The following is a 26,297-nucleotide window of genomic DNA, read 5'->3' as shown; positions in this document are numbered from 1 at the left end:
TCTCATTAACAGATATCTTTTTTAGTATATATGTGAGATATACATGTGAGATTTACTGACACTTTGGGTCCTAAGCATAAGGACAGATGTCCTCTGCTGGCTGGTCTTACGACTGCATATTCAAATGTCCATAAAAAAAGACAATTTAGCATTTTAATTTTCTGGAGCAGTTCTTCTTTCAATAATGTTCAACAAAATAAGACACTCAGCACCAAAACTCATTCTCCCACAGCAAATAAACACTCCAAAAAAGGTAAGAGGTGAGTCCCCTCATCTCATCCACTGTCAGAACACATTGGAACCTTGAATACAAATTGTACCACTTATTAAATCTTAAATATGGTCTGGCTTTCTGTTGGTATTGCTGTTGCTTTAATAATGCCAATTCTTTTCATAAATTGCAAGTCATACTGAACTTCATGTTCAGGTTCAACTGAATGCAAAGCCAAATAAACTTTTAAAATACTGGAAAAATTTAAAAAAATAACTAGCCTTTATTGCTTTGGTCTCAGACATTTGTTACTACTGTACAAATCTGAAACTGTTTTCTATAGTTGTCAATTATTTTACATTAAAAACTAGAGTATTTAGTTGCTGCATGTGAAGAAAGAGACAATATAGACACTTAATTTTTTAATCTAAAAATGAAATGTCCATTTCAGCATACTATAATGCATAAATATCCTCAACAAAAAAGAATCAGCAAATTGTAATCACCGAGGTTATGCATATAATAATTTTCCATGTATATACTTATGCAAACAAAAAGGGCCCTACATATGAAGTTGCAACACATGCATTACATCTGAAGCAACTATTTTTGTAATGATAAAGCAACTTATCAGAATTAAAGAAAAGCACAGCAATCTCATCAAAGTTCTCCAAATTGAATTTCAATGGTATTTGCATGTCAAAGACAGAACACTGAATGGATTCCTTTTAAATACAAATTGCTGCATGCAAACAGCAATTCAAATCTTTTGAAATATAAAAACATTTTGCAGTTCTTATTTTTTCAAATAAATGAATCAAACCAATTTCAATACTGCTAGAAAAAACAAAAGGTAAAATGTGTTTATTTTAATGTTACATCAAGGTGGATTTTTCCAGTTAGAGACTGTTACCTAGTATTTTCCATAAATTATTTTTTACCACTATGATTTGGATAATTAACCATACTGCCCTAAAAACATTTGTTAAAAACACTGCTTTTTAATAAAAACAAAGAAGATTAACCTTTTTGTATGAAGACTGGCTAAATTTGCTACTTTAAATCTCAATTTACTGTTTCACTCGAGACATTTAATTCAAATTTTTTCAAATATTATTTAATGAATTCCAACAATTTGTGTGACGTGGATGGTACAAGAATTGCCGCTTCCATGCTATGCTAGAAAGCAAAAGCTTATCGGTTTATGCTGTAGACTACATGCATTCTCCAACAGTACATTTTTTAGCAAGCTAACCAGCAGCCCAGCTCAGTGCCTGGCTTACGCTGGGTCTGGGACCTACCCCTGCTATGGCTCTGCATTTAAAGTGTATTAGGAGCTAGGTGGGCAGGCAGCCAGGCTCAGTTCCAGCTAACACCAGGTTTGGGAGCTCAGACTTCCTCCCCCCACAGACATGGGCTGCTGCCACCCCACGTGGGTGCCTCTATAAGAGGCAAGCAGCGTGGAGTGGCAGGGAGTTCCTTGGGAGGAAGGCTGAAACACACTGGCTGCTGGCCCCACCCCCAGAATAATCAAGTAACCGATAAGAATTCATGCGGTTAATCGACTATTCAATTAACTGATATTTAACATTCCTACCTAGCAATTACTTGCATTCTGAGGCCTGGTCTACACACAAGCTCTGTAATCATTTAAGTATTTCAGTTAGCTTTTTAAATCTAAGTAAGTATATTGGTACAACTCCTTGGCTGGACAAGTTACACCAACATAAAGGTGCTTAGAATCAATATAGTTTATTCTCTTTCCCATGTGGAAGAGAGGTATACTGCTACCATCACAGTTATTTTGGTAGGCAACATTCGCACCTGGACTCACAAAGCAGGCCAGGGAGTGGACCAGCATAGGAGGTCAACATCAGGAGCCAGGTTAGGGGTGTCTCCCTCTTGTTCTTTCCCCTCCTTTCTCTCCCAACCTCCATCACACTCTAGCTTTAAAAATAAACTGCTTTTATGTAAACAAAACTATTGCTCGTGAATCAACAGGCGAACATGATGCTGACACCTCTGCAGTCTGTGTAGATGAACACAAGTAAGCCTCAGAGTGTCTGGAAGGCATGGTTAGACTTTATACTGTGCTGAACATGACTTGTTCTTTCCTACACCAACTGCACACTCACAATCAGCATCATGTTACCCCACTGTACTGTTTAAAGAGGCTGTCTCTCCATGAGGAAACATTAGCATATCTGGAAAGCAGCTCTTCAGGCCAGTACTATAGCACCTATATTAAATGGTTTTACTCCTTTGGGAGATCCTTAGCTGCAGGTAACAGCCTAAATATGAAAGACTTCATAGGACAGCCTGAATATTTTTTTCATCTGTCTTGTTGTTCTGTCAAGATTGCTTTTTGGACACACCCTTTGCCTTCATTAGCTCCTTCCTGGGTTTTCTTCTGTGAATTAGTGATACCATAATAAATATGCTAATTGGGCTGATTTTACTGCTCCCTGCACAACCTGTGCTGAGGGGCAACAACAGTACAGCTTCAACCTAAGCAATGTGATAACTTTAACCAAGACACTACAGCAATGCTTAAGTAAAAAGTGTGACAGGAAGTTGTGAAAAATATCAGAGTCACTTTTGAAAATTAAAGTAAAAAACTGGATCACCAGCCAGTCCTTGGTTTCGGGGGGGGGGGGGGGGGGGACTGATCAGCCTTTTGTGTGTTGGGGGGGCCTCAAACACACGCTGATGAGTATGATCCATTCTCAGGCTAAGGGAAGTCAAATAATGTTAAACGTAAGCTATTTGAGAAGATTAGAAACCTAACAAATGTACATAGTGACATGAATAGATAAAGTCTCTCCCCTCTCTAGCATTAGTGGAAGATGGGGGAAGAAGAGAGTGCAAAACTAGACAGTCTTAGAATCAGCCTCACTCTCCTGAATCCTCTTGACTCCCATTCTTCTGCGGAGACATGTCCTTTTCCCAAAACTGGAAAATGTGTAAAAATGCCAAGTGCACAGGAGATCCCAGTTGAGATCTGTCCTGCTACAGTTAGACTCAACCTGGAGTGGTGGGAAACCAGGGAAAGTTATTCATCTCCAGTAGACAAGAACCCTTTGGTGAAAGCTTCCCATAACTTGACTCTAGACCTCAAGGTCTCAAGTTCTTAGTCTTCCCAACAGGAGAAACAGAAAGACAAAACACACTAGATGGAAAAGGGGACTGGAACCAACTAGGGAGAAACCTTTCAGCAGACCATGACTTCCCAGAAAAGCTAAAGTCCTCTGCTAGGCAGACATCTTGTCTGGGCTCTTATGCTTACACACACTTCTCAAGGGATGAGCATTGGTGGAAGCACTTTGCTATCTTCATGACGTGCATGGTCCTAACTGCTCTTTTATCATTCTCACTTCCCTTGCACAGACAAGGTACATCCATTAGAAGTCTCTGAAACTCCAAAGCAGAAACAGTGAAGTCTGGCCTTGTCCTGCAGAACTCAACAAAAGCCTGCCACCACAGAACAGCCCAGATTTGCTTAGCACCATAAGGCAAACCATTACAATGTTGTTTACGTAAGAGGTAAGGAACCTTTTTGGGTGTTGCTGACCTACAGAAAAATCAGTCAGGAGAATCAAAAAAGAAAAACCAAACCCCCACTGATGTGGCCTCTGACTAAGAAGGAGAAAGACTTCTACTCCCCATATTCCTTTCACACCGGAGCTGGGAAGGAGAGGGGGCAGGTTAGTAGATTGTGTGCTCCAGCCCCCATGGTGGGATGGCAGGGGGAGCGGTGTCTGGAGCACCTGCGTGGCGGAAGCGGGGTGTCCTGAGCCGCAGGAGCTAGATCCAGGCAAGCCAGGGGCTCGGCCTTAGCAAGAAACAAACTGGTTTTGAATAGGGATGTGAGACCGTCTGTTACCCAGAAAACATCATCCTTAGAGCTCACGCCCCCCCCCCCCCCCCCCCACTGCCGCTTCTGGCCCTGTGAGAGTCTGCTGACTCCCAGCCCATGCCCACACCCACAGCACAGGGGAAGCTCCAGTCCACCCCCATTTAAAGTTACCTGGTTAAACTTAATGTTTAATTAGTTAACTAAACAAATGAGATTTTACATCTCTACTTTAGAGTGCAACAGCCAGCTTCATAAGTATCTCTCACTTTCTGCATCAACAGGAGAACTGGAAATAAGATCAGAGAGGTTATTTTACCTCTGTTTGGCACCAGTGCAGTCACTAAGACTATTGTCTCCAGTTCAGGTGTCCATCATTCAAGAAGGAAGTTGATAAATTGGAGAGGAGTCAGAGAAGAGCCAAGAGTGTTATTGCAGGACTAGAAAAATTACTTTATGGTGAGAGACTCAAGACACTTCAACCTATTTAGTTTGACAAACAGGGTTAAGTAATGCCTATAACCTATGTAGCTACACAGAGAGATATTTAATAATGGGCTCTTCAACCTAGTGGAGAAAGGAACAACATGATGCAGTGGCTAGAAGCTGAAGCAGGACACTCAGATCAGAGAGAATGTATAATTGTTAATAAGAGTAATTAACCATTAAAACAATTTCTGAAGGGTCATGGTGTGTTCTTCACTGATACATTTTTAAATCAAAGCTGGGTGTTTCTCTAAAGGAATTATTTTGGGGTAGTGCCCTAACCTGTATTATGCAGCAGGTCAAAACTGCTAACAATGGGTCCCCTCTGGCCTTAGAATCTGTAAGTTCTGCTCAACTGGGAGTCACATAAGCATTAGTGCTGACAACTTTCAGATGGTAGTTGGACACAAAGCCTAAACTATCTCAGTCTACCTAGCTGAAACCATCTCCCTATTTCTGCACCTCCCCACCCCAATGAAGGTCAGAAGAGATTTTTCAAGCTGAAGCTCCATTAGGAAGGAGTTGGTGACAAGGTTTTCTCCATGAGGGCCCCTGGCTTTTTCATTTACTTCCCACAAGCTTGTCCATAAAACTTAAAATCTTGTGGACCTTGACAAAAAACTTCAAAGCCAAACTTTTCCCCCAGGCATTTGAACTTCTGGAGATGGAATTATGAACCCAGTAACCATCTGGGGATCAGTTTTTGTTGTACTTTTAAATAATGAAGACATCTTGTTCTTGTTTTAACATATTGTATGAAATTCAAATACAGATAAGTAAACATGAATTTCTCCCCTAAATATAGTGCTCAAAATCATGTTGTCTTACCTGCTGGAAATTGTTATGTTTGTACACCAGTAAAAATTTCTGAAACGGCCCTCCTGTAGCGGTAGTCCCAAAGAATATTTGTATTTGTGCTTCAAAATGTTTATTTTTAGTGAACACAGTATGGGCTTAATGCATGTTGGTATGCTTGCTGCAAAAAAATCCAATTATACCATTGGTTTCAGGAGTCCTTTGTAGCAGAAATATCCCAAAAGGAGGAATTTCCAAAATCCTAATCTACGTACTCCCTTCCATACCAAACTCCTTTTTGACAAGGCGAGTACAAGTAAAGCTATAAACTGTAGTAAACATAGATTAAGTTATAACTGTGCTTTAGAAACAAGAAATTGCAATCAAACATCAGAAAATTACAAATGTATTAAATCTGACTCTCAAAATAGGGTCAAAATTTGCAAACAACTTCAAGCAGTATCTAGTATTTCAGTAAAGGTTACTAAAATACCAGACTTGTCCTACATGCATTCAAAATAAATAGCAGGCTTCTGTACAACAATAGACATTTTTAAGAAACTGATCAATTCCTCACAGAAGCGTGTTTTCCTTTTTACAAAGTAGTAAATGAGACCAAGATAATAATCTAAACTAAACTGAGCAGAGCTCTCTGGAATTTCTTACAAACTTTATATTCACCTTCATACCACTACAAACTTTACTTCAACTGTTAAACTTCAGTTTTGCATGCTGTGATGAGGTGGACTAGGCCCAGGCCTTGAGGTCCTGCCACACCCCATCCCAGAAAGGGGCAGTAGAGAGGTCCTAGGAGCTGCTTAGAGCAGCTGTGTGAAAAGCAGCCAATCAGGAGCCAGCAGATCAATATAAGAAAGGCTGCAGGAATAGATTGGTGCAGCTGGTGATGGGGCTCCAGGCTGGCTGCTGAGACTCTACCAGGCCAAGGCCCTGAGGTAAGGCTGAAGAATGTGCGGGAGCCATGGGGAAGTGGCCCAGGGAATTACGGCAGCAATGCAGTTATTTAAAGGGACATTGCAGATAGCTGGACTGAGATACAGAGTAGAGTGCAAGCTTGGGTACCCCAAATCCCCATTAGCCCCTGGGGGAAGAGGCTCAGACTTTGTGGCAACCCAGATTGGGGATCTGAACTGTAGCAGACCAGCTGGAGAGCTGTCGCCAGAAAGGCCTTAAAGAGAGTAGAAACACTACCTCCAGTGAAAGACCCCTTAGGCACGGCTCTATTACAGAGCAGGGATAAACAGAGAGAGGATTTAAAGAGGGTGCTGAGAGAAGCCTCTGTTGGACTTGCATCCTGGAAGGGGTTTGCTTTATCTCATACAGACTAGACTGTGTGTGTCTTAGCCAGAGGGCTGAGTCACCAAAAAGTCAATGTGCAGGCACTTGGGGTGCACTCATCCCTCTTGAGCACATGCTGGCCATTATACACATAAATGTATCACCTCAACAGCAGCCTTTCAACAAATGAGATGAGATCAAAAAGACCTAAAATTGGGGGACATCTGCCCAATAGTGTAAAAGGAAACTACAAAATTAGGTGTAGCAATTCCAAACAATGCCCAGAAAACCCAACAAAACAAATACGGAGAATAGCTCTCTCACTTCACAAGAGAATAGCCATATTGGACCAGACTAAATGTTGTCTTCTGACAGTGGCCAATGCCAGGTGCCACAGATGAAATAGACTGAACAGGGAATCAATCATCAAGCAATCCATCCTCTGTTGCCCATTCTCAGCTTCTGGCAAAACTTGAGTAAACTACCAAATGAAAACTATGTCTTACAAAACTAAGCACTGCGATAGCCATAGCACCAAAACTTCCCATTTCAGTAGGTACAAATACATCCTATTACAGAAGGAAACCGGAAGTAAACTAGAACAGAGCCATTAAAATACCTAGAAATAGTAGGACCCTAACCCTGCAGATAATCTCTACCTGGAAGCCAGACCAAGAAAGTCTGGACCATAGCTTAGTAGCACCCATTTCAAATGCTCTGAAAATAATTGTGTGTGTTACATTGGTCTCCTTTTTTACAAGGAAAATATGACTTTTAGACCCAAAACTATGCGGCTGCAACAGATAAGAGTTAGTGGTAGGATGCTGGCCTTGTCTTCAGCCACAAGCAGCCTGTAATTATATATGCAAGTTATATAACTTGTAAGCCCCCAGAACAGCATCCAAGATAGATGAAAAACAAATACCAGAAGGAAAATTTTTGAACCAAAAAACCCATTAAAGCAAAATGTAGTATTTGCAGTTACTACTGACACACGAGGAAGTGGAATGATATGCTGTACTTGTGTGAGAGACTGTCAATTATGAGAAACCGCAACTTCTTCCCTAATCTAAATTCACAACATAGGTCCATCCAGAAAGCAAAGATTACTTTAAAAGGTGGCTCCTTCTCCTGCATCTGGAAACAGAAAAATGTTCGCAGGAGGCCAGAAATGGCATATCCTCCATCAATCCCACATATACACAAAGATCATAGATTCATTAGCCCCTTAGCCCTCATTGGATAACTATACTAATCTCCTTCATAAAGCCCTTTGAGATCTACTGATGAAAAGCATTATAGAAAAACTAAACTTTAATATTACTATTTTAATGCGAGCAAGACACTTAAAAGTAGTATTGTCATGTACTGGAGATTATTCTGCATGAGATTCAACTTTAATCCTCCACAGAGATCTGTGGATACAAATGACATAAGAGCCAGGTGTTATTTCCCAACTTGTGTGCCTTGCAACTTTTGCACTGCATTAGCATACTTTTTCCCCCCATAATCCATAGATTTAGATTATCCATAGATAATCTACCACAGGCCATCTCCCTTTCCAACCACAATCCTTGTTGACGATCACGCTATTTCCACATGGCTACTAAAACTGATCATATTATTTTCCAGCTACTACTTTTCCATTTATGTATTCCATTCTTAACAATTAAACGCAGTAGAGATTTTTTCCTTAGTGAAAGATATTCATCTCATTGCTTTTGCTGTACATCTCACTTCCCTTCCAGACATTCTAGTTTTCTCTCCCCATCACACATGTTCTGCAGACTCTTTCCTCTGTCCCTTGCACCTGTTGCCTGATTCTCATTATCTTGGATATACCCCTCCCCCCCCCCCGAAAACCAGAGCCCTAAAAGTAGCTGTTTATTCTCCTATGGCGCAGTGCTCTGTAATGGTAGCAACAATTCTCCCTTTAATGATGAAAGGCTTTACTAATTTGCACTTGTTAGTCCTGCAGAGCAATTAGAACAGAAAACAAAGACTATCTTGCCTTCCATATGAGCAAAAATGTTAATTAAGTTCTAACTGAATAGTCATTCTTGCCTCAGTTTCACCTATGCAAACTAAAGAAGAGAATAAGATATAACTGGAAAAAAGAATCCAGCCCACAGAATCTTTATTATTGCAGGTACAGGAGCCTGAAAAACAAAAGCATGACTTTTGGCTCTCAGGCTGAGTTTGCTGGGCTGGAAGACAGTAAGACTGCATTAGTGTATTTAAAAACAGACTGTATTTAGGCTTGGAAAGATTAGATTTATCAATAAATGTTGATAATTTTCCACTTCAACAGACACACAAACTGAAATTTTTTTAATCAATGATAGCTGAAATTTACAAAGAAACAAGAAGAGTCCTTTACTTTGTATATTTTGACCTAAATTTGTAATTTTTACTTAAATGGAAAAACAGGTTTAACTTTTTAAAATTTCAGTATCTCCTGTTCTCACCCCCCCCCCCCATTAAATGCAATTGTGTTAAAAGCTGGACTGATAAAAACAAACTCAAATGTACATCTTTTTAAAAAAATTGATTAGTGCCATTCTGACATAGTTGACCTAGTCATTTCGGAAACCTATGGCTTATGTCAATGTCCTTTTTAGAGTAATTTGTCAGTCTGGAACCGCACTTGAAAGCACATCTCGGCAGGAAATAGCAAAGATTATCCCAAAAGTTGGCTTGCTGTGAAGACCGACCCCACCTGTTGTAACTGTGTCCCTCGAGTAGGGAAGCAATTTTAAAAGTCGTGTCCCGGCTGCCTCTCCCTGTCCCGCTCCCGTAGCACAGCGCCGCGCTGCCGGGCACACGCGGGGGGCACGGGGCGGCCACACAAAGGCAGAGGCGCCTCCACGCGAGCGCGGGGACTCGTGTCACTGAGCAACGCTCCGAGCGGCACCGCCCAACGCCGCGCGCCCCGATCCCGCGCCCCGCCGCTGACAGCTCACGGGGGGGGGGGCCTGCTCCCCCCTCACCAGCCGCGGCCCGCGAGCCCCGCCCGCCGCGCTGAGGGCCCCATCCCCCGCCGCGCAGGAGCCGCTACCTGCGGCCGCGCCACGGCCCCCGCCAACGCGCCGCCTGGGCCGCGCCGCCTGCCCCCGCCGCGCGATCGCTTCCGGGAGTGTCAGCCCGTCGCCTTCCTGCCCTCGCCGCGCGCCCCCCGCCCCAGCGTCACCCACCTGCCTGCCCCGCCCGCCAATCACGGCGCGGGGAGGGGCCGCGCGGACCGGCCCCGCCCTCCCCTTCCGCCCCAGCGCCGTCGAGCGCCCTTTGTGTTCGCTCCGGGCGCGCGCGCGAGGCGGGGCCGCGGCGACGGGCGAGCACCGATGGCGTCACCGCGTTCCACAGCCCCAGCCCGCTGCCTGCCTCTTTAAGAGGGGGCGGGGCGCGCAGTGACACGTGTTGCCCCGCCCCCTTTGTGTGTGGTTGCCCCGCCCCCATGGGGAGGCGTGTCACACTGCACAGCCCCGCCCACTCCGGGGAGCCAGCCCGAGCCGGGGGCCCGGTCCCGACCCCGCCCACTCCCCCGGCAGCCGCGCAAAGCAACGCTCCTGCCCCGCGCAAGGGCAACCCCCCCACACTGAGCCCCCCCAGAGCGTGGCCCAAGTCATCCTCCCGGGTGCTCCTGCCCCCCCCCCAGCACAGCCCAGGGGGCTTCCTGCAGCCACAGGACAGACACGGCCAGATCCTGAATAAGAAGCAGAAAAGAGCCCAGCTGAAAACTGCACCACGAGGCCAGTTAGCCTGCAACCCGCCACCACCAGCTGCTCCCCCAGCTCACCGAAAACCACCCCCCCTAGTGGAAACGCAGACCATGGGCATGTCAGAAAGGACACAGGCTGAACAACAGAACATTCCTGACCACTGACAACACATGACTCTGAAATATGCTGCTCGACTCTCAGGATCCCTGGCTGGGGCCAGAAATGCCTATTAGCAGTGTCTTTTAAATGAAACATTCAACATGGAAGTAAGTGAAAAACGCAGAACTTAACTTTTAAAAAATGTTATTTTAAAAGGTATCAAAAGGGCCCATGGTTTTGTCAAATTACAGCATTCAGTGCAGGTAGACAACTAGTAGAAAAGCAGATACACAAGTGGATTTCACAGACAGCTTTTTCTGCTATTGTGTTTCCTCTCCCCCCCTTAATACTTCGGCTGGAGTAGCACTTTAGGAAACCTCACGTTTTTCCAATCTTCCTTAAAAACTTTTTAAAAAAGTATTCTTATCTGCAAAGAAAAAAAGACATCACTATTGGGTACCTGCATTTTTACCGAAAGGAATGTCAACTTCATATATTCAATGTGATTAAAAAATGATACCCAGAGTTTATTAGCAGTCTCTCATGCAAGACACAAGGCTGGCAAACTCTCTATGAGAAAAGAACAAGACCTTGGTTTGAGCTGATTTCTGCTGCTTTTTTCAGAGAAGAAAAGCCTTAAATCTGCATAATGATGAAGGAAAGTCTACCAGATGCAATGCTTCCTACCCATCAAAAGCAATAAACAGCATTTTCTTTTACAAGCTGCTCTTTAGTGCACTGCACTGGTGCAACAGCAGATGCAGGTGCACAAGATAACTGGAGTGGGCAGTCATGATTCACAGATAACCATGACAATAAGAATACAGTAAAGACACACAGAATGTACTCATGGGTAACCTGTCTTCCTTTCAAACAGAAATAGGCAATACAACAACGAACCACTTACATCCCCTCGCCCCCACACTTCAGTGTGAATAAAGTAAAGAACGGAGAAGAAGGTTAATATAAGTTGTCTTTGAATAAAAAAAATTGAGTGACCTCCAGAAATATCAGACTTAATTACTCTGGCTTTCCATAAGGCAGAAAGAGCAAATGTAACAGAACAAAAACCAGGATATCCTTCATGCACACTGGACATTTAAGTCAATCCAGATTCGTTTTTTCCAAACATTTTCTAGAGGTAGATCCCTCATCATCCACCTGCACTTCAGAGCCAAAACATTAAGCAAATTAAAGCTTTTTTCCTTGGTATCACATTTTTCCCCTCTTCTATTTTATACTGAACAAGTGATGAGATATTACCATGCTATGGTACAAAATGGTCAGTTCCTTACTATTCCTACAAAAATGAAAAAAAAATAGCTTGGAGGCTGTGGAAAATGAATATTTTTGTACTGAATCAGGCCCAGTGAGTGGGACCTCCTTTGTTCTAACAACGATATGGGTGGCATACATGTCAGCCCAGTTGACCTAAGAAAGGGAAAGTGTGGTTTTGGAAAGAAACTGACAAAATGTTTAAGACCATTACTTCTTTGACATGAAAAAGGACACTTCAGCAAGGCTTCAACCTAGGAACTCACTGTGCACCAAGAGAGCATCACTGCTTATTACTTGGTGGTTTTTCCCCCAAGCCACTGCCAAGATACCAGATGTTACCTATAGTTAGGGACTTCTCAAGTCTTGAGCAAAGCAAATAGTGTCTATATCAGTCACTGAAGATCAACAGTAGAACTTTAAAATCAGCCTGCTATCACCGTGATTGTGATTTTTTAAACTTGCCGCTGCATTCTTTCTCCCCAGCTAAATGTTGTTGGACTTCATGATTCACTCATCCTGCATGCCCAGTGCTTCCATGCAGCCTGGCACCTAACCTGAGGCAGTCTTCTCCCTCAACTCCTTTCTGGTGACTAGAGGTGGAGAACCTCACAGGGAGCTCTCGCTGCAAGACCTGCCTCCCCTGGCAGCTGCCCATGAGCATCTTACCACCATCTAGTACTGTTGCCAGTCTCAAAGGGAACCAGTGGCACCTATGCTAGGTGAAGGATATTAAATAACAATTAATTTATGAGTCAAGTAGTCGATGGAATTTCCATTGGCTACTCGACTAGTTGATAGGCACTTCTGCATTCCTCATTTGAAATGTACAAGAGTCCCCTCAGGGCGCTTGTGCATTCAAAATTGGAACTCCATATGCAGCCCAGGCTCTTGTGCATTTCAAAGCGGAAGCACGCTTGTGAAGCCAGGAGTCAGCGGGTGCCAGCTCTGAAATGTACAAGAGTCACCAGTGGGGGCTCTTGTGCATTTCAAAGCAGAAGCACCTGCACAGAGCCTCAGGTCAGCAGGGGACTCATGCTGACCCCAGGCTCCATGTGGTGCTGCTGCTTTGAAATGCCACATGGAGCCAGGAGACTCCCCAGCTGACCCTGGGCTCTGTGCGCTTTGAAATGCCATGCTGGAGCCCTGGGTCAGCTGGGGAATCCCCAGCTGATCCCAGGTTCCGTGGAAACACCGAGCCGGTGTTTCAAAGGGGCAGTGCCGCACCAAGGTCATGATCAACTGTGTGGTGCTGCCACTTTGAAGTACCCCATGTTCCCCTCTGCTTCCTCTATCTGATAGGGAGATGGGGAAACTGACTAGTCGACCAACCCTTAACATCCTTATGCTAGACAAGGAGAAAGCAAGCTGTACTATGCAGTGGGCACCAGGGAAGGCAAGTAGCTGATCTGACATTACATAGGAACTGCATGTCCTCTAATAAGATTGCCCACAGCCTACTGGATTTACTGAGATTTTTCATTTTTCAACTTCTATAATAATCTGACATTTACAAACCACAGCAATCTTGCATATAGGCCTCCTTTCTGACGGAAGTGAGGGGAAAGAGGGGGCTAAGGTGTACTCATTACAGGCATTCACCTTCCACCCCCTCTACCCCCCGCATATCCTTCTGTTCTGAAATTTGATTTGTCCTTTTCATATGTGTTCATTTTTTTTAAATTGTATCCTTTGGTATATATGGTTGTGACTATTTTCTTCCACTGTTTGATCTGAGGAAGTGGGTCTGGCCCAAGAAAGCTTATCATCTAATAAACCATCTTGTTAGTCTTTAAAGTGCTACATAGTCCTGTATTTTGTTTCAGCTACACCACACTAACACGGCTCCATTTCTATCCTCATTACAGTTCTAGCTTCTTAATTAAAATTCTTGTCCCGTCCGTCCGTCCCCCCCACTTCCAAAATAACAAAATTAAAACCCCTATATAATTAGATCTCAAAATGCTGCCTGCAAAGAGGGGAGATAACAAAATTAGAGGGAAGCTTAGTTATTTTGTGTATGTGCACCAATGCGTGTGTGGATGTGCACCACCAATAGAAACACGTGTTGGCAGCTGTGGGCACTCTACCAGACTACTGGGTGGCACTTGAATCTGTCTTGGGCAGCTGCCCAAACACTCAGTTTACAGGGAACACTGAAGGAAAATGACATTACTTTGTAAAGAGGTAACCTGCTGACAACTAGCATGGTTTTGAAGTGACTCAACGGGCACCAGTGTATCTAAAGTACATTTCACTGTGCTCTATTGTATGAATAGTGACGTGAAATTAAGTCAGTGTAGACTGCCAACTTCCTACAGCATCAAACATACCCATTTCCTGCTCCCCTTTCTCACAATGCAGCAAAACGACTGTTTCTTGGGACATCCCCTCCAGTCCATTGGCATCACACCATTTCGATTCCCACCATAGTCACTATCAAGTCAAACACTGCATGAAGAACACTGCAATGAGCTTTAAAAATTGGGATCATTTAAGTCAGTGTTCCTAAAGTGTGTGGCTTGACGGACTAGCTGGGTGAATGAAGATGATATATCAATTAGGATGTGAGGAATGAGAGTGGTTTAGTTTTCTTGAAAGGTGGCTTAGCTTTCAAAAGTTTGGGAAGCATTTTCTTAATATATCGCTTTCCCTTTGTTCCTATACAGGAAAGCACTGTACAAAAATACAACATGTGTATCTCCCTCAATAAACCAAGATATACACATTGTCTCTCACACAGAACACATAACTCGTGTAATGTGCTTCAGTCTAATGTATACAATCCTTGTAATTTTTGTTAGCTATATAAAGTATTTCCCAATCCTCCCACTTCAAGGAACCATTACTAAACAATATTTTAAATTTGTCTTCACCTTTCAAAGCACAAGGCAACGAAACCTGGCTATTTGAATCAGGTCAGTCATTTAATTTAGAAAGAAGTACAAAACTACCTTTTAATTTACAGACCCAAGTCATTTTACGGGACAGTAACAGTTGAGCTCTACAATGAACTGAAATGTCAGAACACTTAATAAGTCAAGTGAAGACATAAGGTGCCAGAAGCTACTGTTATAGACACAATCTCATTTTCCCAGTCTTCCATCATTTCTTTCGAGACACTCAAATGTTTTTTCTTCCCTCAAGGTTTCTTTTCACATCAGTAAATGTTACTCTTAGATTGCCATGCATTTCTATGAAAAATCAGGATAGATGCGGTGGAGAGGAAGATATCTTGCATCGTTAGTGGGGGATAATGTATTTTAAAAGGTATTTCTAGATCTCTCTTGGTCTGTTCATCAGCAAATCCATTTTCTTTATTTAAAAAAGTCTGCCTATGACATGCATCCACTGATCTGGGATGTTCAAAATCCACAGAATTGGGGTTCAACAGCACTCTCAGTTATTGCCCTTCTTTCTTTTAATTAAAAAAACCCTCTCTTTATATTATAAGTAAATTGAAGTGAGTTTCTGAAACTAATTTGTCAACTAAAAGAACCTTCAAACAGCTGTATCCATGCAACACTATGTACACAGTTGTACTCCAAAGAGAATGGCACAACTAACTCCCTCCATGTCTTTTGTGAGAAACATAACACTACATCATGATATTTGTATCATCAACATTAAAAATGCTATCATGGCAGTCAGGTAATTCTGTTAACCTTTCACCCAACCTTAACTGTGCCCCATGGTGTATTATAACATCGTAGGAGTTGGCTGTATTAAAAAAGAAACACTCAAAATACACGTCAAGCCTTCTTTCTATTGGCAACTCTCAAAGTTCCTCTCAGCTTGCACCCTAGTTATCTCTCTCTCTTGAGTGACTCCCAACTCCCTTATATTCAGACAGGTTACGGGGCACTTGTAACAGTGGGTCAATGAAACACATAACCATTTGCCAGCAGACTCACCATCTGATAACAGAGAGGCTCCCAGGCAAACACTGCCCGCCAGCAAGCACGTACTGCAGACCATTATGTTCCCATCTGCTGAGGGTTCAAAGCTAGCATTCAGCAACTGAGACAGCCAACCCAGCTCACAGATAAGAGATACTCCTCAGGTTTTACATCGATGTGTGTAAACTCCATTCTAATAACATTTCCAAAACCCCACCAGAAAAAACAAAAAAAACCCTGGAGGATATCCGCAATTAAAATGACAACAGTAGTAAATAGTTCACCTCTGTATGCAAGAGAATCAAATCAATAAAATGAAGAGCAAAGTACTGTCTGCCAAACCTGCATAGGAAATGGAAAAGAAGGAGGAAGCCCAGCAAGAAGAGAGAGTTAATTAAGACTTGCAGGAAAGAGATGATTATTTAAAAAGTGGGGGGGAGGGATGACTTGAGTAGAACAGGAAGAGCTTTTACAACAAGAAGTCAGGTAAAGGGAAATACTAGACAGAAATAAGAATAATACTGATAATTTATATATTGCTTTCCATGAGTAGATCATAGTGCACCTCACAGGAAGTATCATTCCTATTTTGCAAATAAGTAAGTAGGCCCATTAATACATTAGAATTCTGTAATGGATTAAATGAACTGCTTTTTAAGCCTGAATATGCGCAGCTCTGGTAGCTTAACCCCTGCTCCATCCAGGTAGAATGTGAAGGATATTCTTGAGATTAGAAATTTAGAGCTTTCTCTGGTGAAATCTCCAGATCCATACTTTTTAAAAAAATGCACGATGAGGAAGATATGACCCCTAGAATTCTGCATCTGTTCTGCGTCCCCTAGTATCAGAAGGATAGTTAAACTGAAGCAAATGCAGTGAAGAGCAGCATGGTTCTTTAAGGTCTGGAGAACTCATTTGAAGAGGGAGTGAAAGATTAGGTATCAATTGGGAGACATAAAATCTTAGCTATTTGAAGGATGTAGGCACCAGGGAGGGAGCGAAATTCATTAGGTGGTATGAGAGGCCATGAACTATTATTACCTCATGTTAGTATTTAGAATACTCTCAATCAGGGGTCAGATTTGAGGTTGGGTGTTTCTAACAAAATAAACTGGACAGATACAGACAGGTGCGCACACACCCCTGCGTAAGCTTGAAAGGCTGTTTCTTCCACTCCCAGAAGCTGGTCCAATGCAAGAAATTACCTCATCCATCTTGTCACTCTCATATTCCAGGACCAAAACACAGCTACAACTAGGGATGTAAAAGGTTAACCAGCCACCTGGTATGCATTATCCTTACCGGCATGCTTACCTAGTAGCCAGTTAACTGGAGGGTCAGGCACGGCAGGAACAGCCCTCCTTAGTTAACTGGTTAAATGATTCAAATTATCTCTCTCTATATATAAAAAAGTTTTTCCTGCTGGAAAACATCACGTCATCAGTGTCAACAGACTCTCCCAGTGAAGCCAAAGTGGCCGGGGGGGAGTATAGGCGAGCATAGCGAGCAGAGGGCGCAGACCCCTAGTATTGTTTAACCAGTTAACTTTAATGGGTTTTCACATCCCTAGCTACAACACTGCAATCACACTCCTTCTCCTATTGCCAACAAAAACAGATAGACCAGCAGCAGCATGAAGGATCGAACCACCGGATATAACAAAGAGGAGACATTCTCATTCACTCTCTCATATTAATATTTATATATTTTAGAGCATGTCTGCCTGCAAGTCCGTTTGTTCAAGAACTTCTCCTAAACAGTAAGAACTAGGGCTACCAGATTTGGTAGGCAGCCTCCTCTTCTCATAACTTAAATCAAGGTCAGGGTCTGGTTGTGCCAGGACAACTGGAAACCCCAGGGAAAGGACTGTTTTCCATGGCATGGAAAGGGAGGGGCTGCTTTCGGAGGGGCATGATATGAGAGTGGCCATTGGGAGCAGCAAGCCAGCAGGGGAGAGCTATCCTGCAGAGTGCCCACTGGGGGCAGATGCATCACCAAGGGAGTGATCAGCAGGGCTGGGGCTCCGCCATCTTGTCTGCCAGCACACTAATAAATAGTCCTCCTACCCAAAACCCTTCCCCCCGATCCTGGCCATTGGCCACAGCACTGGGGGAGGGGACAACATGTCCCTGGTCCCCAGACTCCTGAACCCCTACTCCACACACATTCCCAAGGCCCTGCCCTGAAGGAGCCAGGCAACGCTGGGTAAGTCTGCTAGCATCAATATAATTTGAAGCTGTTAGAGTAAAATGTCTAAGTTTTAAAGGCAACTCACACACTTGAAAATGAAGTCAGGGAAAATAATTGTCCTAACTTGACTTCAATGCACAAGTGCAGACCCAAACGGAATCTTGAGCCAATCCTGGCATATTCTGCTGAGTATTTTTGTCCAACATTTGCATAATTCTAAAGAGGCTTGCCTATGCCACACCCCTGAAGACTGGCCCCAGTGCAAACAGGTCTCTGTCTAGATTTGGAATGCTCCTCCCAAATTCTGTATTTAATTAAAGGCTGAATTTAGAACATATGGCTCCCATCCCACTCTTATCCAAAAAGGAGCTTATATACAGTATTCACAGCTATGACAATGTAGTACTTATACACTATGTAGTGGTCCATAATTATTGTACTCGGACTGGGACATGAACATTTTTAAAGGCAAACCCACCTGCCCCCCCTAGTCTGACTTGACAATGATCCAATCCACACTTCATCTTTTTGTATTCTAGGCATGTATCATTTATACAGCTGATCCAACCCCTCCCGCCAAAATATTTTTAACAAAAATACCAATGAACATCTTTATTAAACTAAAGCCAGTGCACGACATGATCTCCCACCAAAAGGTCAGGAAAACACGTGCAAACTGCCAGGTAGAAAGTGATATGCTGAAGCTATAGTGTGGAAAAAATAAATTCCCATCTCCAAAACATGAGATGGGTTGGGAAAACCTAGAGCACAGATGGAATGTTCTTCTCAGCATGCTACACCAGCTCAAACTTCACAAGTCACAAAGTGACAGTAATGAGACATTATTGCTGTATATAACAAAGCCAATAGGGGAATCACCACCCATTATTACCTGTGGGTGTCAGTATGGCAAGCCAGAAAAATTGAGAACAATAAGGGAATGGAAGTAGGGGAAAAAAAGATTACAAGATGAGTCTCCTTAATCAACTAAAAGATCATCTCAAGTGAAATATACATGTACTTAAAAAGACCAGAGATATTTCATTTAAAGTTAGCTTTTGGCTCTGGAAAACAACCACTAGTCTATAAAAGAAATGCAATCTGCAAAAGAATGACATGCACCTTCCCTCAAGGGGAAATTTACACAGATCTCACCTTGTCACTGTCATCATTACAAATGTGGTCTTGATGGATTGACTGGCATTGGAAGGAAGCACCAGTACCACCTAGAAGAGAAAAGAGAATGAAGGGAAAAAAATAATTAGAATTGGAAACCCGAGCTGAAGGAATACTAAAAATAAATACAGACAAGTGTAGGAGCCAGAAATTCTTTCACACAGCAGAGAGATTTAGTTGCCAACATCTATGTCAGACAGCTCTCATATTTAATTCTGATGATGGGCTAAGCAGCAGAGACATTTATTCCTATGTGCCAGAGATATCGTCTCCCAGACTTTCTTTAAAACATTGTAAAAGAACAAAATTAGCAGTTGTTCATTAATCCAAAACAAAACATATGCCACAATGCTGCAAAATACACGCACCCAAACATAAGTCAAGAAGATCTACACTCTCTACTCTAACAGCCCCCTCTACTCTGCAACCCAGTTATTAACACAATGGATAGGTGACCCTTTGGGGAAGAGACACTATTTCCACGTATTAAGACAACTTACAATAGCTAAGATCAAGAAGCAGAGAATCATCATTTTATTGATAATATTCTTGTTCAGGCTGGAATTCTCCCCTCCCCCAAACAGCTTCATGCAAGTCTTTTCTATCTATATTCTTATATGTGACAGGCTACTGAGTAATGCATCAACCCTGCAAGGGCTTGATACTGAAAGACCACAAGACTCGTGAATGAGAGGGAAGGGGCTACTCGAGTTCATCCTAATATGGCTTTTTGTGAATAGCAAAATCTGACCTCCTTGTACAGTACAAGCAAAGTTTTGTGAAGTCTTTATTTCATGCATTTGTTTCCTCCATGAAAGGAACATGGTAACATTCCCAGCAATGTAATCTGGCTTAGCAAAAAGAGTAAAAGACTCTGCTGATGTCCCCTTTTTATTTTTTGGAATTTAATAAAGCCAAATTAAAATATATAACAGTGACTGACAACATGCAAACACAATTTTATTTTAAAAATTGCTCTAACTCATAAGCCCACAAGCACATATTAAGTTTGCAAATACAAATGAAGGTTGTCAAGTTACTCTTTTAGTAAGCCAAGGGTAATCATTCCTTTCCATTCCCTTCTATGCTATCCTTAGAGTGACATTATTCTAGTATGCCTTACCCAGACATTTAAGTATTTTATTCTACTATAATGTAAAACATTAGTGCCAAATTATTTTTCTTTTTGATCACTGACCTAGGATAAAGGTTTGGAGTGACAAAATAATTTGTTCTGATCCACTTAAGTATTTTCTCTCTCCTATAGCTCATAACATCAGACTATTCTCAACTTCAATGCCAACATGATTTTAGCAGAAGTTTCCTGGGACTGCTAGAGTTGAGATACACACTTTATACCTTTGGAAAACTGGGGGTTCTCAGCTATATTGAGATAGCACAAATGATCAGATTTTATTTTTTAGCAGTTTCAGTCTGAAGAACTGCTGAGTCATGCTGGAAATGAAGTGGGCAAAAACTGAAGATGGTAACCAGAATTATCAGAAGTCTGAAACAGTTATCAACATGCAAATGAATACATATACTAAGCCTGTATGTGATAACAGTGGACAAAAATTGCTTTTCCCAATATGGAGCAAGAAACTTAATAAAGAAAGGAAAGAGTTCCAATCAAGAGTAAGGTTCGAAATAATGAGGTCAATTCAGTCAGGAAAGAGGAGACCCACTTCTAGCAGCTGATGTGGATGTGTGAACACCAAGAGAGCTGGTGGCCAAGCTCTGTGACTTTATCCTCACACACAACTATTTCAGATTTGGGGACAATTTATACCTCCAAACCAGTGGCACCGCTATGGGCATTCACATGGCCCCACGATATGCCAACATTTTTATGGCTGACCTGGAACAATGCTTCCTCAGCTCTCGTCCACTATCGCCCCTCCTCTACTTACTCTACGTTGATGACATCTTCATCATCTGGACCCATGGGAAGGAGGCTCTAGAAGAATTTCACCATGATTTCAACAGTTTCCACAACACCACCAACCTCAGCCTGGACCAGTCTACACAAGAGATCCACTTCCTGGACACTACAGTGCAAATAAGTGATGTTCACATAAACACCACCCTATACCGAAAACCTACGGACCGCTATGCCTACCTACATGCCTCCAGCTTCCATCCCGGACACACCACACGATCTGTTGTCTACAGTCAAGCATTAAGGTACAACCGCATTTGCTACAAGCCCTCAGACAGAGACAAACACCCACAAGATCTTCACCAAGCATTCTTGAAACTAGAATACCCACCCGAGGAAGTGAGGAAACAGAGTGACAGGGCCAGACGTGTACCCAGAATCCTCCTGCTACATGACAGACCCAACAAAGAAAATAACAGAACACCACTGGCCATCACCTACAGTCCCCAGCTAAAACCTCTCCAACGCATCATCAGTGATCTACAAGCCATCCTGGACAACGATCCCTCACTCTCACAGACCTTGGGAGGCAGACCAGTCCTCGCCCACAGACAACCCGCCAACCCAAAGCAAATTCTCACCAGCAACTATACACCGTACCACAGTAACTCTAACTCAGGAACCAATCCCTGCAACAAACCTCGGTGCCAACTCTGCCCACATATCTATACCAGCGACACCATCACAGGACCTAACCACATCAGCCACACCATCACGGGCTCATTCACCTGCACATCTACCAATGTAACATACGCCATCATGAGCCAGCAATGCCCCTCTGCTATATACATCGGCCAAACTGGACAGTTCCTACATAAAAGAATAAACGGACACAAATCAGATATCAGGAATGGTAACATACAAAAATCTGTAGGAGAACACTTCAATCTCTCTGGACACACAGTAGCAAATTTAAAAGTAGCCAGCCTACAACTAAAAAAAAAAAAAAAAAAAAAAAACCTTTAAAAACAGACTTCAAAGAGAAACTGCTGAGTTACAGTTCATCTGCAAATTTGACACTATTAGTTTAGGATTAAACAAAGACGGTGAATGGCTAGCTAACTACAAAAGCAGCTTCTCCTCTCTTGGTGTTCATGCCTCCACATCAGATGCTAGAAGTGGGCCTCGTTCACCCTGACTGAATTGACCTTGTTATCTCTAACCTTACTCTTGATTGGAAGCCTTTTTTTTATGCCCAGAGCTCCACAAATAATACAATCTACTCGCCTATGGCGAGTAGATTGCAACCCGGAAGAGCTGGGTTCGGGTGATCTGCGCATGCGCAGATCGCCGGACAGCGCGGCTGGCGAGCAGGGCTCACCGCGGGTTCGGTGAGCCCTGCTTATGCCTGTATATTTATACCTGCCTCTGGAATTTCCACTACATGCATTTGACGAAGTGGTCTTTACCCATGAAAGCTTATGCACTAATAAATCTGTTAGTCTATAAGGTGCCACAGGACTTCTCGTTTTTGCAGATTCAGACTAACGCGGCTACCCCTCTGATACTTAATAAAGGTAAAGAAAAGTCTAATCTGGAAGCTATGTCGTCACTCTGCTTCATGCCCAGAACTTCTCTTAGCCCCTTTCCTCCTGCTATAGTTTTGAAGGATGGTGCACAGATTCCTGCTTTGAACGACTACTCCAAGTCATTTCACAACCACCCTTCTTAATAGAGCTCTGAAAGCCACAATCTGCTCCAGCCATAAGACGATCCCTCAGAAAGCTTGTAAGCCTGCTTAAAAAAACCACAGGAAGATAGCCAGAAGTAACTGCTACTATAGGATCTCTCTAGACATCTTTCCTGTTATCAAGACTTTCAGAAAAGTCACATTTCCTTGTGTATCATTCTTCTCTACAGTGACTATTTTACCTCCTTTTACTTAAGCATATGCAGTGTTTAATTGCATTCACATTACACTAAGAAAAACAAGGAATTTCCAGAAGAGGAAAAAGCAGACTACAAAAGATTCGGTCCCCTCTCCCATTCTTTCACCCACACTCTTAACGCAGAATATGTTCTTGTCGCTTATGCAGCCGTGCACCCAGAATATATAATGGTCTGTATTTTCACAGCAATTGCTTCTGCTATTATGCCACAGGAATTTTAATGACTTGGGGTTTTTTAGGTTTCCCTTCTTTTACCATTTTTACATATTCTTCTTTTCTTATGATCTAGCAAAGCGTATGGAAAAAGCAGTATGCTATTGTACAGTCTCCACCCAAACAGTCAGTGAAAACAGTTGAGCCCTACCCAATACTTGGCCTCTGGATGTTGTTCATTGATGGAACAAGGCCAATTCACATCGTTTTAGAATTGAATCACATCACTTACAGACTATCTAACTTTACCACAGCTACTGGGAAACAGTTCATGTCATGGTTACATATAAATACTGTTTTGGGGATTTCCAAGTTTCATAAAATTTCCAGTTTTGCTGGCCAGAATATTAACGTTTCACATGCTGGCTGAACACAATTAAACTGGAGAAAAAAAAACCACCACTTTAAAGCACATTTCCTCATCACCTAAACTCGCTTTTCATCTAAACAAAAGCATTCTTTCTCCACCACAAAACAAAACCACACACACTAACATTCTTGCAAGAAACTTAACTACATCTACAAGAAAATTCTGCTAAGATGCCCATCTCCCCTTATTTACTGGAACAAAGTAGGCTGCCCACTGTGTTCTGAAAGGTACTGTTAAACATTTGTCCAAAAACATCATATGCTTATAATTTCTCTTCTCCATGTTTGTGTTCTCCTTTAAATCTGACATATTTGTTAAGTTAGCTTTTGATGCATAGTGTCAGAAGAGCAGAACTACTTTTAATGCGTTAACTACGCAAATACGCTTTAAACGGTGCTGTAAAGCAAGCAAACTCCGGGTATGTACTCTGTTCAGAAGGCAATTTACTTAGGTTCATTTTTTATACTCATGACATATCTGGCTACTTGATCCAAGCGGGTTGCCCCTTATGCCACTGCAAATCCTGTTGCAGGATCAGAGCCTGAGTTTATTGGTGTGAAATTTTACTTTACTAATGAATATTATTTTTGATGTCTTGAGCATCTGAATGAGTTGCAAAGATCTCTTAATTTTCAAATAAAAGAAAAGCATTTAAGATGACCTCTTGAACATCACACACACGCCCTCTCATCCCCTTCCCCGAATGCAACAAGTTTGAAAGTTTACATGGTCCAGGGAATATTTTCCTTTAAAATTGACTGACACACTCTCTCTCTCCCCGCCCTCCCCCCAGGATGGGGCAAACTGTTGACAGGTAGAATACTAGTCAAGTTAAAAATAACTTGAAGAAGGTCCCAGAGAAGAGCAACAAAAATTAACAACGGTCTAGAAGATATGACCTATGAGGGAAGACTGAAAGTACTGTGTTTGTTTAGTTTGAAAAAGAGAAGACAGAAAGGACATGATAGCAACTTTCAAGAACTTAAAAGGTTGTTGTGAGGAGGAGAGAGAAAAATTATTCTCCTTAAACTCTGAGAAGACAAGACACAATGGGCTTAATTTGCAGCAAGGGAGGTTTAGGTTGGGCATTAGGAAAAACTTCCAGTCAGAGTGGTTAAGCACTGGAATAAATTGCCTAGGGAAGTTATGGAATCTCCATCACTGGAGATATTTAAGAGCAGGTTAGACAAACACTTATCAGGGAAAGTCTAGATGATGCTTGGTCCTGTCATGAGGGCAGGGGACTGGACTTGATGATGACAAGATTTCTTCTAGTTCTAGCGTTCCATGATTCTGTAATTTTTTTTTAATAATCCTAAATTTTAATCCCCAAAATTTGCAGGAAAAAGGGCAAAAAATATGATGGATCTTCTTTATTCTGCCAAATATATATTATATACACAGACTGAATGGCATATGAACGTAACCATTAAACCCAGATAAAAAGGGGTCAAAGCAGTATTTTGGTTTTTGGCTTGAGCTTACAAAATTGGCATCAGTTACCTTTTGGAGACTAGGCAGGGGAAAGGGGGAGCCGATTTTTAGTTTTGTATATTGAGAACATGACGACCCAGCTGCAAGAGACTTTTTAAGACTAATAGCATCTGTACTCACAACAAGGCTCTGAAGTGACCCTAAATTCACACACCTGGTTGATAATATTCTGGCCTGTCTGGGGAATATGGATGAAATAAGAGCACAGCCTTACTTAAGATGGCAAGAAACTGACCTCCCTATACTGAAGTGTCAGATATTCTGAACATGACACAAAGTAACGTTTGTTGGCTTTAGTGCTTATTTACAGGGAAACTGGAGGGCCAGGGAACGGACAATGGCATGAGGAGCTTTCCAGCTTTAGGCTCACAGTTCTTGTTGTGCCTAGGCTGGCAGCCAATCGGAGGGCCATTTGATGGCTGGTGTAAAGTGAGTTGGTGGTTTCAGTCTAGGATGTGCGTTCCAGGATGAGGGCTGTGTGGACTGAGCGGGTCAGGGTAAATGCTTATCACGTGGCAATGGCAGTGAAGCCGGACTACTGCTGCCCACGTTACTCCAGTTCTATGGCCAGGAGTCTGCCAGTTCTGAAACATGCCATCTAGCTTAATGAGCAGATTTATGTTTACTCTTAAATAACTACACAAGCTGCTATTTTCAGAGACAGATGTTTTTACCTGGCCAGGTCAAAGACAAGGAATACCCTTTTCCAGGAGATTTTTAAATATTGAAATGACTTTTTGTTGTATGTATGATTAGTTTTATGTGTTTACTTATTTAGAATGTTTTATATGCATGTGTATATACCAGGGATGCCAGAGTTTAACCGCTCAAATGGATAACCAATAGGAATTAGCTTATCCGTTAGCCTTAGCAGTTATACTCCCAGCCACCGCTGGCAGCCTGTGAGTCTAGCAGCCTGCAAAATGTTTCACTGGGTAGCAGATTGAAAAAAAAAATGAGTTACATGGTTAGGTTTTTTTTTTTTAATTTGTACATCCTAAATATATACCAAGTACACTGTATCAATTGGCATGCAAATTCCTAGCCAATTTCTCACATTTTCATAAGTTGATAGACCAATACCATCACAGAGTCAGCTCAAACATATACATGCCACACTGCCCGGTATGGAATCATGTAACAAAAGACCCTCATAAGAATGGCCAGGCTGGGTCAGACCAAAGGTCCATCTAGTCCAGTATCCTGTCTGCTGACAGTGGCCAATGCCAGGGGCTTTAGGAGGAGTGAACAGAACAGACAACCATCAAGTGATCCACCCACTGTGGCCTATTCCCAGCTTCTGACAAACAGAGGTTCAGGATACCATCACTGCCCATCTTTGAGAAGTCATTGATGGACCTATCCTCCATGAATTTATGTAGTTCATTTCTGA

The 26,297-nt window shown here is 42.4% G+C and overlaps 1 protein-coding gene and 1 long non-coding RNA gene across 8 annotated transcripts in view; one reads left to right on the top strand and one right to left on the bottom strand.

The window, feature by feature from the left end:
• LOC102453365 (uncharacterized) overlaps positions 1–4,641 on the top strand; it is an 86,336-nt gene extending 81,695 nt beyond the window's left edge. For all 6 annotated transcript variants that reach the window (XR_012904570.1, XR_012904569.1, XR_012904567.1 and 3 more), the window contains 2 exons: positions 3,599–3,754; positions 4,349–4,641. This is a non-coding gene — a long non-coding RNA (uncharacterized LOC102453365). The remainder of the gene's footprint in view (positions 1–3,598; positions 3,755–4,348) is intronic.
• RNF38 (ring finger protein 38) overlaps positions 1–26,297 on the bottom strand; it is a 155,039-nt gene that overhangs the window by 58,224 nt on the left and 70,518 nt on the right. For both annotated transcript variants that reach the window (XM_075931273.1, XM_075931272.1), the window contains exon 2: positions 18,979–19,049. In XM_075931273.1, the coding sequence (XP_075787388.1) occupies positions 18,979–19,049 (71 nt within the window). The remainder of the gene's footprint in view (positions 1–18,978; positions 19,050–26,297) is intronic.

This window comes from Pelodiscus sinensis, chromosome 6, assembly GCF_049634645.1.
Source record: "Pelodiscus sinensis isolate JC-2024 chromosome 6, ASM4963464v1, whole genome shotgun sequence".
NCBI classification, from domain to species: Eukaryota; Metazoa; Chordata; order Testudines; family Trionychidae; genus Pelodiscus; species Pelodiscus sinensis.
This window is presented reverse-complemented; position numbering and strand designations above follow the sequence as displayed.